Below are 15,688 nucleotides of genomic sequence, written 5' to 3'. Positions count from 1 at the left end.
CGACTGACCCGTTACATTATATATAAATTATTAATTTCATTATTTTATTTATTGTTAGGTATATTAATTTTCTGAAGAAATTTTTCGAAATCTTAAGGTACTGACACAGCTCGCTGCTGCCTGCGCAGGCAGCTGAGATACAATGAGAGTAGGGGAGAAAGAAAATTCAAATTCATGATTTTTCTCCCTCACTCTCATTGTATCTCAGCTGCCTGCGCAGGCAGCAGCGAGCTGTGGCAGTGCCTTCAGTCGATTTTCTAATGCCCTTACAAAAAAAAGAATGAGAAAACATTTCTATTTTAATGATTAATGCGATTACAATAATAATTTAATTTTATTAATGTATTTTTCATTATAAACCAGAATTCCTGTTTGATTTACTGTTTTTCTCTGTTTTCCTATTTTTCATGAAAAATGATTTGCACTAATTTCCCTTCATATTTTTTTATTAAAAAAAATTGTAATATTTTATAATAATATTTAATTTCATAGTAAACCATTTCTGCTTTTAAACGAAAATGACGTATCATGCCAACTTGAATAAATAGAAATAGTATAAAAAAATGTATGGTGCATGTTAAAAGCTGAACCACAGAAAATCTCACAGGGTTTCTATTTTGAAATGCATCGGATCAAGCAGATTAGAACCAGATGTGGAACTAATTTTCGTAATTCCGAATATACCCAAAAAGATTAAAATTATAATTTAAATATACGTTTAAAAATTTAAATTAACTGATTTATGTAATAAGTAAAATTAAAAACCAAACAGGAATTGGACGTATAATAAAATAACAATATAAAAAAACTTATTTCATGGAAAATGTACTTTCGATTCGTCAGCCCAAAACTTAGTGAGAAAGTATATGAAAGAGCAAAAAATACTGTTACTGATGCAAAAACTAAAATATAGATAATGAAGCAGATGTTAGCCATAGTAAAAAATGTCTTTCAATTTTATTACCATCGGTTTTTTTTAATTTTTTCAATATTTTTAAAAAGCAGTATAAACAGCATTCTTTTAAATAAAAACCATAAAACACACAAATACTGAAAATAAAAAAAGTGGAAAAAAAACTTGAAAAACATATTTTCCAGAAAGCAAAGCAATGTGCCGTAAAATATATTTACAAAACAATGACTAACGATGGATTACTAACTTAAAATATGTGGATTCGTCTATATAACGTCAGGCTTTAAAAACGTACATTAAAAACTTGTGGAGTGAAATTTTTGAGTTTTGTAACAAAATTCTCTTTTTATTTATTCTTTATTTTCTTACTCTGATTCTACTAATATTTGAAAAAAAACTAATGTGAGTGAACTGTGAATTTGTTTTATTGCGGTAAACGTGAGAAGTTGAAAGAGTGTCTGACTTAACGTGATACACTTACGAAATCTTTTCTTTCTCCTAAATGCTGCATGTGGACAGTTATAAGCGGGGTGGCAGAAAAAAGACAATTAATAAAATTCTTTACAATATTGATAATAATACATTTTCTCCTCTCTCACATGAATAAACGAGCAAATTTACTCAGTAATTGTGAAATTTAAACCCCAAGACAAACAGCATCATCATAATGGTAATTGAAGAACAAATGATAAATAAATTAAGCGGAACATTGAACAATTTTTTAGATTATTTACTGTAATAATTTATTTTAATGTTTCATGTCAAGGAATTATTAATTTCATTGCAACAAAATAAGATCCAGAAATATGATTTTTCGACGCTGTTTGCTTTCAGGTCTCATCTTTTAAAAGACATTTTTCAATTTAATAAAATGGGCACTTCTCTGAAGCCTTATTATAATTTAACATTCGGGTTAATTATTAATTTAATAATTTGAATCTAAACTCTCGTTTGGTTATTAAAAGTTATTAGTTATGTTCAACCCACGGACAAAACATCAAACTAAAAAGTGGTTTTTTAAAAGCAAAGGAAACAATTTAAATTTATTTCTTCAACTTACTTAGTTGAGGTAATGTCAAGGGATTGAATCTTTATTTTTAAAACATTTTTAATACAAGAGGAAAATTACAAAATTAAGAAAAAAATTGTATTTCATAAATTATTTTTGTTTTTTAATATTTTGCGTTAATTGTCATGTAATTTTAAGAGTAAACAGTTTACATATTAAAATATTAATTTAAACATTAATCATAAGAATTATTATTTGTCTTTTAAACAAAATTTATTAAATAACTTGAAAAATATTTATGTGAATACTTTATAATATTCTTCGAGAAAAAGCTTTCAGATAGTAACCCTTTCATTGTTTTCATATTTTTAAATTATATTATTTACTTGTTCAGATTTTATCCAACTTGATAAAAAAAAAATAAAATTCCTGGCAGACATTTTTTCTCCTCTTTTCAAAATATTGTAATTGGAAAAAAACTTTCATGGCAACAATAGTTTTTAAAAACAAAGAAATGTGTTGATTAATAAAAAATTAATTAATGCGTCATCTTTAACACTTCGTTTATTGTTTATGTATTTGCTGAATTCAATATTACGAATGAGTACTGTAAAAAATGGTGTTTGACAGACGCGCGTAAAATAGGAAAATTTACTCATGTGATTTACAACACTCGTGAAAGGGGCGCATGAATATCCCATGAGAATTAATAGTTAAAATATTTATTACTTATTAGACAGAATTTTATTACGAAGAATTTTCATATAACGTTATTAATGTTTATTTATTTATATTTCATTGCATTTTATTTTACAAAACTTCTAATTAAACTACTTTTATTTAAAAGAAATCTGTAACGCACCCCCAAGAAAGGTACCTAAGAAGTAAACAAATTGTAGTTTATGTTTATGTTAAATTTATCTTGTTTAAAAATTCCTTTTTATTTCTATAAATTTGAAATCATTTTATTAAATATTATTTTGAACGTTAATAATTTGTAATAGTAATTGATTGTCTTTCTGTATTTTCAATCAAAAAATTATAAACATAACCTAAAATTAATTGCTTCTTAGGAACCTTTCAAGGAAGCGCGTCACATCTGAAATAATCATTATTTAATTTAGCGAAAATATCAGTTAACAGAATTTTATTGAGTCAAACTTTTACATGCCAAAAATATAAATTGACGGAATTTTCATTTCTCTGAAAAAACATCCGACAGAAGGATTTTTGCGCAAATTTTAAAATAAATTGACCCATCCTACTCAGCCCCGAAAGTTTCCTAAAAATTTATTAAAGATTTACTTCTAAATTGGAAGTATCTTTAAATAATTTCTGATTGGTCAATTTAAAAAATTGCGATGAAAAATTTTGTCTGCTACAAAATATGAATAGTGTCAGTAGCTGATTGTCACAGCGAAAAGAAGAGAATATGCTAGCTTACTATTACATTCTTTTCTTTTCGTTGTGATATTTTACTAGTGACTCTATTAATATTTTGTAGCAAACATCGAATAGCCCAAGTTCAATAATTGGGTCATTAAATTTTTAAATAAAGTTAAAGAAACTTTAAAGAAAAACGAATGAAATTTTTAATGGCAAAATTATAATTTTTATTTAAATGTAACTTCCAATTGAATATTACACTCTCAGAACACTCAATCTTTTATTATTTTTTACGTTTCTTGAACACAATTTTTTTTATTGGGTGAGAGAGTATAAAATATAAAATATGCAACTTCTGATTGTTTAAAATGTTAAAAATTAAACTTTTTAACTTTTCAAGAAAAGATATAAAAAAATCAATTTGTAACTATATTTTCTATCTTTTAAAGAAAAGATTTAAAATTCAGCTGTATGAAAATTCTCTGAAATAAATATTCTAAATTAATAATTTTGATGTGATATTTGTGTTCCCTTTTTGAAATTTCCTATTTTCCGCACTTGTATAAAAAATAACTTGAAACGAATAAAAAATGAGCCGTGTTTTTTTGTGTTAAATATTTTGAAAAAGTTTTCTTTTGACTGCCAGGAATACTTGAATTTAAAAGAATGAGAAAATGGAGAAAATGGAGAAAATTGAGAAAATGTATGCAAAAGAGAATGTGTTTTTTTGATAATAAATAAATAGTGAGTCTGCAGTACAACTAGTGTGTGTAACTTGTTTAAAAGCGCACATATTTGAAGATAGCTGTTAATCCAATCGTCATCATTAGTGGTTAATTACCTGTATTGTCATTGATGAGCAAGTTATCGTTTGAAATAGTTCCGTTGCAGATGGAACCATTGCTGCTGGACGTGCTTTTTGCAGGAGAAACAACAGTTGTGCTCTCACCGCTGAGGGGAATATTGCTCTTCATGTGATTTTTCGAATTTTGGTTGGGTAGGGCATCGGGAGGACCAAACAGACGTTTGTAAGAATCATTACCGGGCTTGTTGGTGACCCTTGGTGTGTCCGGTCCATTAGTGCTATGACTTGGACCGTTTCTGGCATTGTCGCCGAAAAGCGCTGAACCCAATTGAGAAGCCTGATGTGATTTCACACGGCGAGGGCTGGTCTCCTCTGCTGAGGCGCCGAAAATGTCGCTGCTGCCGCCACCAGGTGGTTTCAAAACCCTAAAAACAAAACATCAATTACAATTCATTAATTGCTACTTCAGGTAGCACTAAAATTGGAATACACAACATTAAATTAGACTTAACAAAATTACAATGATAACAAGATTGGTGATATTTAAAATTAAAATCTGAGTATCTGACCCTACATGATATATTCAATCTGCTTTAACAAATTTTTTAAGAGAGTTTATGATTAAATTAAAATATAATTATATTATTTAAATCGCCTGTGTGGACGCCTCTGAAGTTGGCGTCCACACTCAGCGTCAAAAATTATTTTTTCTTGTTTTTAGTGATAAAAATGTTACTAAATTCACCTCTTTCATTTCATTCTTTATTTCATTTGTTGTCTAAAACCGTTGGTAAAATTGTTTGATTCAACGACCATGCCAACATTAGGGATTCTTAAATTGCACAAATGGCTGTGCTGCAATTTTTTATAAATTATCAAAAATTCATGAATCTACACACACTTTGCGTCCTATAACTGATTTTTATACTGATCCAGTTTTTAGAATTCCATAATATATTAAAAATGTTTTTGAGTCTACTTTTGTTATAAAGATCTTTTGAAATAATAAATAATATTAAATTTATGAGACGATTTTTCAATTTTCTTTTAGGTATATCGTTTAGAAATCATACACTGTAAAAAATGTATGGAGCGGTGTTGGGTCCAATTTCAATCCTTAATAAAATTATTTCCTCGCAAAATTGTTGTCGAATGTTTGAACAATTTTTTATCAAAATTATGCAAAATACCGAGATGACCCCCTGATGCAGAGTACCAAACTCTATTAGTTCGAAAAAATTCCTACCCGAAATGACTACTTCGGGTAATGAAACTGAAGTTACCAACGTTTGTTCGTCGAAAATTATAAAACGTAACAATTTCCCCGCCTCAGATCCAATTTTTTTTCCACATTTATTATAGATACTAATATTAGAAGCCATTAGAAATTATTTTCAAGTGGAACCAGGTCGGGGAAGGCAACGATTTTGATTTTTTGTCGCGGATTTTTTAAAAAATCCGAAAAATCCGTGCCAAAAAATCAAAATCGTTGCCTTCCCCGACCTGGTTCCACTTGAAAATAATTTCTAATGGCTTCTAATATTAGTATCTATAATAAATGTGGAAAAAAAATTGGATCTGAGGCGGGGAAATAGACATTGTTTCGAAATTTCTGAATTTTCGAAAAATCGGTAACAAAAAAATGTCAAAATCATTGCCCTCCCCGACCTGGTTCCACTTGAAAATAATTTCTAATGGCTTCTAACATTAGTATTTATAATAAAAGTGGAAAAGAATTGGATCTGAGGCGGGGAAATGGAAATTATTACGTATTATATTTTTCGTCGAACAAACGTTGGTAACTTCAGTTTCATTTCGGGTAGGCCCTTGCAGTTGACGTACACGAAAATTCTTCGGTAGCGCGAAGGTTTAGAGTTTAATATTTAAAATAATGAATCTGCTGAATTTTAAAGAAGATACATTAAAATGATTTATATTAAAAGAATATTAACTTTACCGTAATGAGAAAAATAAATTTCGGGTAAGATGAAATTTATGCTAATGAGAATAAGAAAAGCATTTTACCCTTTTGAAAAGTGACGAGATGCACGGCACGTGTTCTCACATTGGGAGCGTTGTTCTTTGTTGATGTAACGCGCCCCACATGCGTCAGTGCATAACGAGCATAATGCTTAGTGAGTAATTAAACCTAGTGAATCGTTCGCTCCTGCTCCCTATACAATTCCTCATCCGAGTTGTCTCTATATGTATAGTTAAAGACAAAATTGTTAGCGGCATCAATGAGTTGGCATTCAATTTTGGCACGCGAGAGCTATTCATTCATCTTTCTTGAAGCAAACAAATTTATATACACTATATTTCCCGACATATTCAAATATAAAAAGATGACAATAACCATCTATTTTTTCAGTATGTCACGGACTCCATTTCATACCTCTAATAATTCTAATATTCATTACGCTCCCACGACAACAATACAAATCCTCTCTTTAGTCAATTATACAATCATTCTGAGAAAATTCAAGATATTCTATTACGAAACTCTTCACGTACTTTTACTTCTTTTCACTATTTTTACAACTTCATAAAAGTGACCCCAAATTTCGAAATTCGAAATTGGAACAATTCATAATTATTCTCGAAATTTTGGGGAAATTCACAGATCTCATGATACTGAAGCACTTAATTACACAGTGGGAATTGCGTTTCTATATGATTCATACGATATTCTCTTATCTGCACCCCACATCAAACTCATATTTAGATTACAGGCATTATTTTAACTTCATTTTTCCAATAAAAGTCAAGCTCCAAGACACAAAGGTGATATGTAAATGTACAATTTCTTTCTTCAGTGAATAAAAATATTCTAATATATATGCGTTACTTTTCCTTGAACAAAACTCCACGACATTCTTCAGGGCTAAAATTGGAATAAATTAATAAATTCTCATTAAAGAAAGTGGGTTATTTTAATTAAAGAAAAAATACGTGACGAACGTATTTTTTTTATAGGGGAAAAGAAATCTTTTCAACTATTAATTTTAATATTTTTTTACTGTCTTACAGATTGCATGATGAATGAAAATGACAGAAAAGGGAATAGAAAACGGAGAAATTGTTTCGTGACGAAGAACCAAAAAAATGAATGATGTGCGCTTAACAACAAATTCCAAGTTAGCACGGAAAACGGTTTTTTTGTCTCAATATAAATAATAATTGATTTAAAAAGGTCACAGAAAGGCAATTGATAAATTATATGGTGAGCTTTGGGGACATCTCCGGGATCACAGAGCTTCGAAGTGAAGGTTAAATCTAACCACTAATTGTGAGCGGTACAATTAGCGCGAATAGTTAAGAGTTGACAAAAAATCGCAGAGGCGTTGCGTTGTGTTCAACAGAACGGCGCGGCGTCGTAATCCTACATTTCCTGGCACACCCATTGCCTCTCAGGCGGAATTCTTCACTTCCTACGGGCTTATCAATTATTGTCTTCATTATTTCCCTTCGAAATACAATTCTACATACATACCAAACAATTACTATATTTAATTAATTTTCTCGAGATCTGTACCTACAGATTTTCAGCGTAATTTTAAAAATCGACGTCACAAGAGATATTTGATTTAAATAATGATGGGTATGATAGAAATTTGTAATATTTTACAGCGTCTACATTCTCGTGTAGAAATTTCGCCGAGGGAAAAAAGTGTGTATTAACACACGGGATATGTGATATTTTACGGTGAACTAACCGACAATAAAAAGTGCATTAAATTAATTGCCTTTTCCCTCTAAACATCAGAATTCAAAAGTAATCTTCACTTAATTAAACATGAAATAAGTTTAAAAAATAAATAAGTTGCAAAGCAGAATTAAGTGAAAAATGTAAAAGCGAGGTAAAAGCACGTGGTTGTAATAGTTTTACTACATTTACACACGCGAGTATTTAAAACTCCGTGTCTCTTGTCTTGTATAACGTATTTATAATTTAAATGACAGTAATAATAGCGGTTTTTACTTAAAAAATTTATTTAACTGGCAATTGAAGCAATGTTACTTTACCTTAGCAGAAACATCATGTACATCTGTACATAATTTTCTAATTGTAAGTAAAGTATGACAAGTAGGTATTAGAGTGCTCTACCTCCATTACAAAAGGATGACATAGTTTTTATGGTGAATTTAATAAATGTATTTTTACAGAATTATTTATATAGAAAAATGCAGAAAATTTGACACAAATAAGGAACACGCATACGAGCATAATAAATCATTTTTTCGAAGTCTAAAATAATTTTTCAAAGTTTAAAAGTTGACAACTATCAATACTTTTTTACTGATGGCGTTAAAATTTCGATCCCAATAAATCAAATTTCTGTTATGGAATTTGTTCAAAAAAGAATATTATTTTTCTTTGGTCATATTAACCTCAGAAAACAAGAATATTGATAAGGCTTTGATATTATAAATCTCTTTACAGACTTAGCAAATTGGATTTAATCGTATTCCAGTTTTGACGCCATTTTCGTATTTTTCCTGCTTTTGTCACTTCCACGCTCGACGTCAATTCTGACTCCATGCCGTTTAAGTGGTTAAAAAATAAAAATATGTCAAAAAAGTCTTTTATTTAATTCAGTGCTGACACAAAAAGTTTATTTTGTATTTCCCTAATCTTTCACTGATTTCCAAATCCAATTATTCAAAAACTTAAATAAATATTTCTTATTTTTGTTTTTTAACGAGAAATAAAATTTTAAAAATTTCAATGTAAGACTTTCTGAAATTTAATAATTAATTTCTGAAACTTACAATTATAACCCTTCAAAAATCCAATTTTTTATAATAATTGCAATTAAGGTTATTAAGGTGCGATTCCATGGGAGATTGTAGTTTTTTCGGAGTAAGTAAACCAATTGCAATGAAATTAGGAATTTTAATCTAGACATAAAAAGAAATATTTCCACCCAATATTACGTCAAAATTTCAGTAGTTTTTGAGATGTCCTTTTCATCTTAACCAAATCACTTAATTCTTTTTGGAAAAAATTCAGCATAAAAAAACGAAAAAATTTTTCATATTATATTTATACAAAATTTTTATAAACAAAAAAGTTATTAAATTATAATTGAATAACTTTTGAATAACTTGACGGAATTGAATGAAACAAACACTAAAATAATCTTACCTTTGATTTCTTTAAGAGTCCGAAAAAACCTGACAACGATAGAATGTCTTCATATAATATTTTTAATATTTTTGTTCATCTTTGAGCGTAAACATTAGAAGTTTCTGCTACTTGACGTGCAAATTTAGGTGCCAGGTTTTTTTCGGACTCTTAATTCAAAATCTTTTAATTTTTCATCTTAAGGGTGTACTAGACTTAAAATAACTCTCATCTGAATAACTTCCCAGAACAACCAGAGAAATTCGCATTACAATTTTTAATTTCGTTTTTTTAGAAATGAAAATTTCGATATTTCCTAAGATTACACAGGCACACAAAAAAATAAAAAAGTCAAAACCCAGAGGTCACACCCCCCTATCCCCATGTTTTTGGGGTCGCTGAAACCGAATATGACCAGGAAAATTTTTTTCATCGGCCATTTTCCCGCTACCACCCCCTTACACCTGCTCCCGGGGGTTGGAATTTCAGTTTTAAAAAAAGTGGAGTAGGGTGTCTATTCCTATGTTTTATGGGTCGCTAAAACCAAAAAAGACTACCAAAAACAAATTCTTCCCTCCCTTAACCCCCTACAACCCCCTTAACATCCGAAAGGTGGGGGGGTCGAAATTCGAATTTTCACGAAAAGTCGATTACGGTGTCTAAACCTACGTTTTTTGGGTCGCTGAAACCAAAAAAGACTACCAAAATCAAATCTTTTCCTCCCCCGACCCCCTACAACCCCCTGCAATAATTTTTTTCAAATAAAACGAACCGATTTTTGGGAAATTGAAAATTAAATATTAATTATCAAAAATTATTGCAGGGGGTTGTAGGAGGTCGAGGGTGGAAAGGACTTGATTTTGGTAGTCTTTTTTGGTTTCAGCGACCCAAAAAACGTAGGTTTAGACACCGTAATCGACTTTTCGTGAAAATTCGAATTTCGACCCCCCACCTTTCGGATGTTAAGGGGGTTGTAGGGGGTTAAGGGAGGGAAGAATTTGTTTTTGGTAGTCTTTTTTGGTTTTAGCGACCCAAAAAACATAGGAATAGACACCCTACTCCACTTTTTTTAAACTGAAATTTCAACCCCCGGGAGCAGGTGTAAGGGGGTGGTAGCGGGAAAATGGCCGATGAAAAAAATTTTTCATGGTCATATTCGGTTTCAGCGACCCCAAAAACATGGGGATAGGGGGGTGTGACCTCTGGGTTTTGACTTTTTTATTTTTTTGTGTGCCTGTGTTATTCACAATAAAGTCCCTTCAAAAATTTTTTTATATCTACTTTCTTTTGTTTTTGCTTTAAATAACTCAATAAAATAACATCCAACCATTAACTTCGCAAAAAATTAGGTTTATTAATTAAAAAACGCAATTATAGAAAAGGGACCACTTTATCGGTTGTCCGTTATTTTTTCATTTTTTCAAAATGGACGGGGGGAGGGAATTCGAAACCTATTAATTTTTCATCTTAAAGGCGTACTAGACTTAAAATAATTCTTTATCTGAATAACTTCCTAATAGAACCAAAGATATTCGCATTACAATCTTTGATTTCCATTTTCTAAAAATGAGGTTTTTAACATGCTAAACTTTGAAATTCTATAACTCATTAAATTTTTCACCAAAAAGGTTCTAAGACCACTCAAAATTTTCCAAATTTTCCAAATAATTCGTCCATATAGATAGGTCCAATAGTGCCAAAGTGGTCCCTATTCATGCGGACATCCACATATATTCTCTCTCCGTGTATTTGAATTCTTGTAAATATGTAATTGAAAATATTGAAAATAATTGAATTTTAAAAAACTAGAATGGAAGATTTTTCAATAACACTGTTAACTTAATTGTATCAAATTGCAACAAATTGATAACAAAAATGTGTATCAAATTAAAAATTTATTAAAATTTTTATGATCAACTCGAAAAAAATCAATTATTTTCAATTAAATTTTACAAAATTTCAATTACTGAAAAATGATTTTTGAAAGATTTGTCTATAGTTATTTTCCACACTATAAAAATCGAAGTAAGTTTCATTTCATACAAAAAATTTGGTATTTTGTTGCAATATTTGGAAGAAAAGTAAAAAAAGTCGCATTTTTTTGAAATAGTCGAAAATGCTGAAAAAGTTATAATATCCGTGGCCTGCAGTAGAAAAAATATTTCTCTATTTGTATATTATTTAATTTGGATATATGTAAAAACATTTTAATAAATTTCATTCTCTATGAGGAAGCAAAGTGTTGATGAAATTATCGCAAAAGATAAAACTTGGCAGCGGTTTTTTAAGTTAAAATTGAACTCCAAACGGGATTCTATAAAAGAACGTAAGCTAAATATCATGTTTATTGAAAAAACAAAGCTGAAAGTGTCACCCTCTTAAAATTGTAAATTAAATTTAAATATTATTTTTCTTTAAAACCAACATCAGATTTTCAAAAATTATAAGTGGGTCGGATATATTTGTTAATGTTAACCCTAGAAGGAGTACGTTAGTTTACTCACCCTCTAAGGAGTAACTGGGGTGTCCCGACACCCCGCGCTTTAAACTTGTTTTATAAGGTTTATATTTGACATAAAAAAATTTATTATAATAAATTGATTGGTTTTTTAGTAAGGAATACAATAATATTATTCATATTTTGATAAATTAAAAAAATTTTGAAAAAAACCATAAAAACCCAAGAAAACACCAAAAAATTGCAAAATTGACTTTTTTCACAAAAAACGTTGTAGTTTCTTAAAAATTTGACTAATTTAAAAACTATTTTAGGTTTTTAAAGTTAAATAGATACACTTTTAGGGAAAAAAATTAGTTTTTGTATTACTTCCAAAAAACATAATTATTTGAACATCTGAAGTGAAAGAAATTAAAGACAATTGACGAATAGTGAAAATCATAAAAATGAACTATAAAATGGACTTAAACAATTAATATTTACTAAAAATGGTGTTATAAATTAAAAATTTTACAAACTTAATATATCTGAATATATTAACATTAAAATTAATAACTTATGAAATGATTCTGTAAATTAATATTTAATCAAAGTTTTAATTAACAATTCTTAATACCTCTAATATATGTTAAAATATTATTAACAATATAGAATTTATAATTTAAATTTGACTGTCATATACTACATTTTTCTGTATTAGAATTTAATTTCTGACTGTAGAGAGAGCACAGAAATTTTTAATAAATCTTAACTCAAATATAATAAGTTGTTACAAATACAGAATGTCTATTTTTCATAAAAATAGAATTTTTGTATAAAAATGTTCCTTTTTTATAAAATACAACTTTTTTATGCATAACCTATAAATTTATACTTTATCAGATGATTTTAACTGATTAAAAACGATTTTTTAAAAAAATTTGAATTTACTTATCCTGACAATTTTTCTAACGTTAGGGAGTAACTGGGGTGTCCAGACACCCCAGACGTATTTTAACAGGAGATAGAGCTCTTCCTAGAGCAAAACTTTTGGCGCCACATAGAGTTGTCAAAAGATAGAGGTTCAAACTAAATTATCAATGGGTTTTGAGCGTAAAAAAATTATTGGTTAAGCCATGGGAATACTTTGAATTTTGCTTGGGGTGTCCAGACACCCCAGTTACTCCTTCTAGGGTTAACGATCGACACACGTTAACAGTCTTTCACACGAGTCCAATAAACATTGTCCTAAGTTTCAGCAGTTTTATATAAGAAAACCTTTATACACGCTTACAAAGAAAGTCGCATGCGTCACGAATCTCGAAGCTAGATAGAAATATTTTTTGAGATTTCCTCGGCGATAGTATAAATGGCAGAGAGTATATGTACGATTTGATTGCTTTATTCCCTACACGCACCGCGAGAGAGAAGGTTTGAACTTGAAAAAGAAAAGTTTTCGCAAGACCGACTTGAGTAATCTCAGTGCAAGAAAAGTTACATATTTATTAGCTTGACTGCTTGATGCAGCATGTGTACACAAAGACCGGTTCAAGTATCGCTAGTATAATTTTCACAAATACAATGAAAAGAAAAATTCCTGCTTACCATATTTCTTTGCCTCAATAAGTTTTAAATCAGTTATCGATGTTCACTCTTTTTCTCAGGAGGACTTTATTCCTTATAGATTAAAATGAATAAACGGCGATTGTTAACAAGTTTTCCTTCTTCGGTCGTTTCTGGTCTTGACGTCGATATCGATTGTGGGTATAATCTAGTTAGCGCAATTAGTCTCTTGTGTTTGGTGAGCCGACTACATTAAATGGGCATGTCCTTTTCACGACTCAACGAGCCAATTCATTCATTTTACACATGTGGTGACGCTAATGGGAAAATACCTCTTTTGGACTCAAACGAATTATTATCCCAATTTCTTAAAATAAATGGAAAATTGTGAGAGTCAGAAATGTCGGGGCTTCGTATTGTTATTGACTCCTGGGTCAAAATTCGTGAAGTGGGCAACTAATTTTCAGTTGGTCAATAAGTTTTCATAAAATTTATGTTTTTCTGTTTGAAATAATAAATAAAAAATACAAGTTGAACAGTTTTGCAAAATTCGTTTTTTTGTTGTACATATTGTTAAACAAACTTTTTTGCATGAATTTAGAAAAGTTTTTTTTTTAAATAAAGTAATAGGTAAAATTTAATGATTTTTGGTATGGTTATATAAAAATAACACGATTTTTGATTAACATTTTTCATTTTAAAATTTAACGTAATTTGATAAAATTATAAACAATTTATTTAAACAAATGAAAATAAATGCAACTTCTCGATCTGTTATTTTATTTTTCAAAATTGAATATTGTTCCTTATTTAATGCCCAAGTATTACCAAAAAGAAAAAATTGGTATTTTACATTTGTTCAAAAGAAATAAATAATTATGTTAATAATAATAAGCATTAAAAAATCATAAAATCTTAAAAATATTTTTTTTAGCTTCATTAATTAACAAAATTAATTAAAAAAACCTATTAAAATAATGTTTGAGTGTTTCTGATGTATGAAAAAAGTATAACAATTTATTAAATTGTTTAAACAATTAATTGTTGTAATTTTTTTAAATCTGCACTTAGGGCTAAAAATTTCTAGTTTTTTCTCAATAATTGTGCAATTTGTCAAGAGTAAAACATCTTGTAATGATAAAAAATAAAAAATAAATTAATTAAACATTGTTTAAACAATTAATTGTTATTTTTCTCATAAAGTGTACTTAGAGCTAGAAATATCTAGTTTTTTCTAAATTCAATCAACTAAAAAAATTAAATTTAAAAAAATAATAAAATAAATGTTAATAAATTGTTTAAACAATGGCTAAATAATAAATTTTTAGTTTTTCTATTACACTTAAGTGTTTAAGTTATATAAAAAATGTCACAATTAAGAAAAAACTAGGAATTTATAGTTTTAAGTACAGTAAATTGAAAAATTAATAGAATAAATTGTTTAAACAATGTTTAAATATTTAATTTTTTGCTTTTCTTTGATACTTAAATGTGGTAGTTACAAGAAAATGCACAATACAGAAAAAACTAGAAATTTCTAACCCCAAGTACAATTTATGAAAAATGTAACAACAATTAATTGTTTAGACAATGTTTAATTAATTATTTTTTTTATCATTAGCAGATGTTTTACTCATGACAAATTGCACAATTATTGTGAAAAAAGTAGAAATTTCTAGCCGTAAGTGCAGATTTAAAAAATAACAACAATTAATTGTTTAAACAATTTAATAAATTGTTATACCTTTTTTCATACATCAGAAACACTCAAACATTATTTTAATAGGTTTTTTTAATTAATTTTGTTAATTAATGAAGCTAAAAAAAATATTTTTAAGATTTTATGATTTTTTAATGCTTATTATTATTAACATAATTATTTATTTCTTTTGAACAAATGTAAAATACCAATTTTTTCTTTTTGGTAATACTTGGGCATTAAATAAGGAACAATATTCAATTTTGAAAAATAAAATAACAGATCGAGAAGTTGCATTTATTTTCATTTGTTTAAATAAATTGTTTATAATTTTATCAAATTACGTTAAATTTTAAAATGAAAAATGTTAATCAAAAATCGTGTTATTTTTATATAACCATACCAAAAATCATTAAATTTTACCTATTACTTTATTTAAAAAAAAAACTTTTCTAAATTCATGCAAAAAAGTTTGTTTAACAATATGTACAACAAAAAAACGAATTTTGCAAAACTGTTCAACTTGTATTTTTTATTTATTATTTCAAACAGAAAAACATAAATTTTATGAAAACTTATTGACCAACTGAAAATTAGTTGCCCACTTCACGAATTTTGACCCTCCTTATTGACGATTCTTTTTGCCTCACCGGAAGCCCTTCGCAAATGCCGAGAACCTGCTACGAGAAGCCGTTCACGACACGGCAGTTCCCTTCATGCGTATGAACTTCCGATTGCAGCGAGGTAC

At 28.6% G+C, this 15,688-nt stretch overlaps 1 protein-coding gene across 4 annotated transcripts in view; it reads right to left on the bottom strand.

The window, feature by feature from the left end:
• The window catches only part of LOC122509964 (microtubule-associated protein Jupiter), a 222,786-nt gene that overhangs the window by 26,901 nt on the left and 180,197 nt on the right, over nt 1-15,688 (bottom strand). For 3 of the 4 annotated variants that reach the window (XM_043624319.1, XM_043624320.1, XM_043624318.1), the window contains exons 2-3: nt 4,150-4,538; nt 1,395-1,418 (exon numbers count right to left, since the gene is read on the bottom strand). In XM_043624319.1, the coding sequence (XP_043480254.1) occupies nt 1,395-1,418; nt 4,150-4,538 (413 nt within the window). The remainder of the gene's footprint in view (nt 1-1,394; nt 1,419-4,149; nt 4,539-15,688) is intronic. The other variant, XM_043624321.1, reaches the window with a different exon arrangement.

The sequence above is a fragment of the Leptopilina heterotoma genome, unplaced genomic scaffold (assembly GCF_015476425.1).
Source record: "Leptopilina heterotoma isolate Lh14 unplaced genomic scaffold, ASM1547642v1 Lhet_65, whole genome shotgun sequence".
Taxonomy (NCBI): Eukaryota; Metazoa; Arthropoda; class Insecta; order Hymenoptera; family Figitidae; genus Leptopilina; species Leptopilina heterotoma.
Note: the sequence above shows the minus strand (reverse complement) of the source record. Positions and strands in the feature narration are given on the sequence as shown.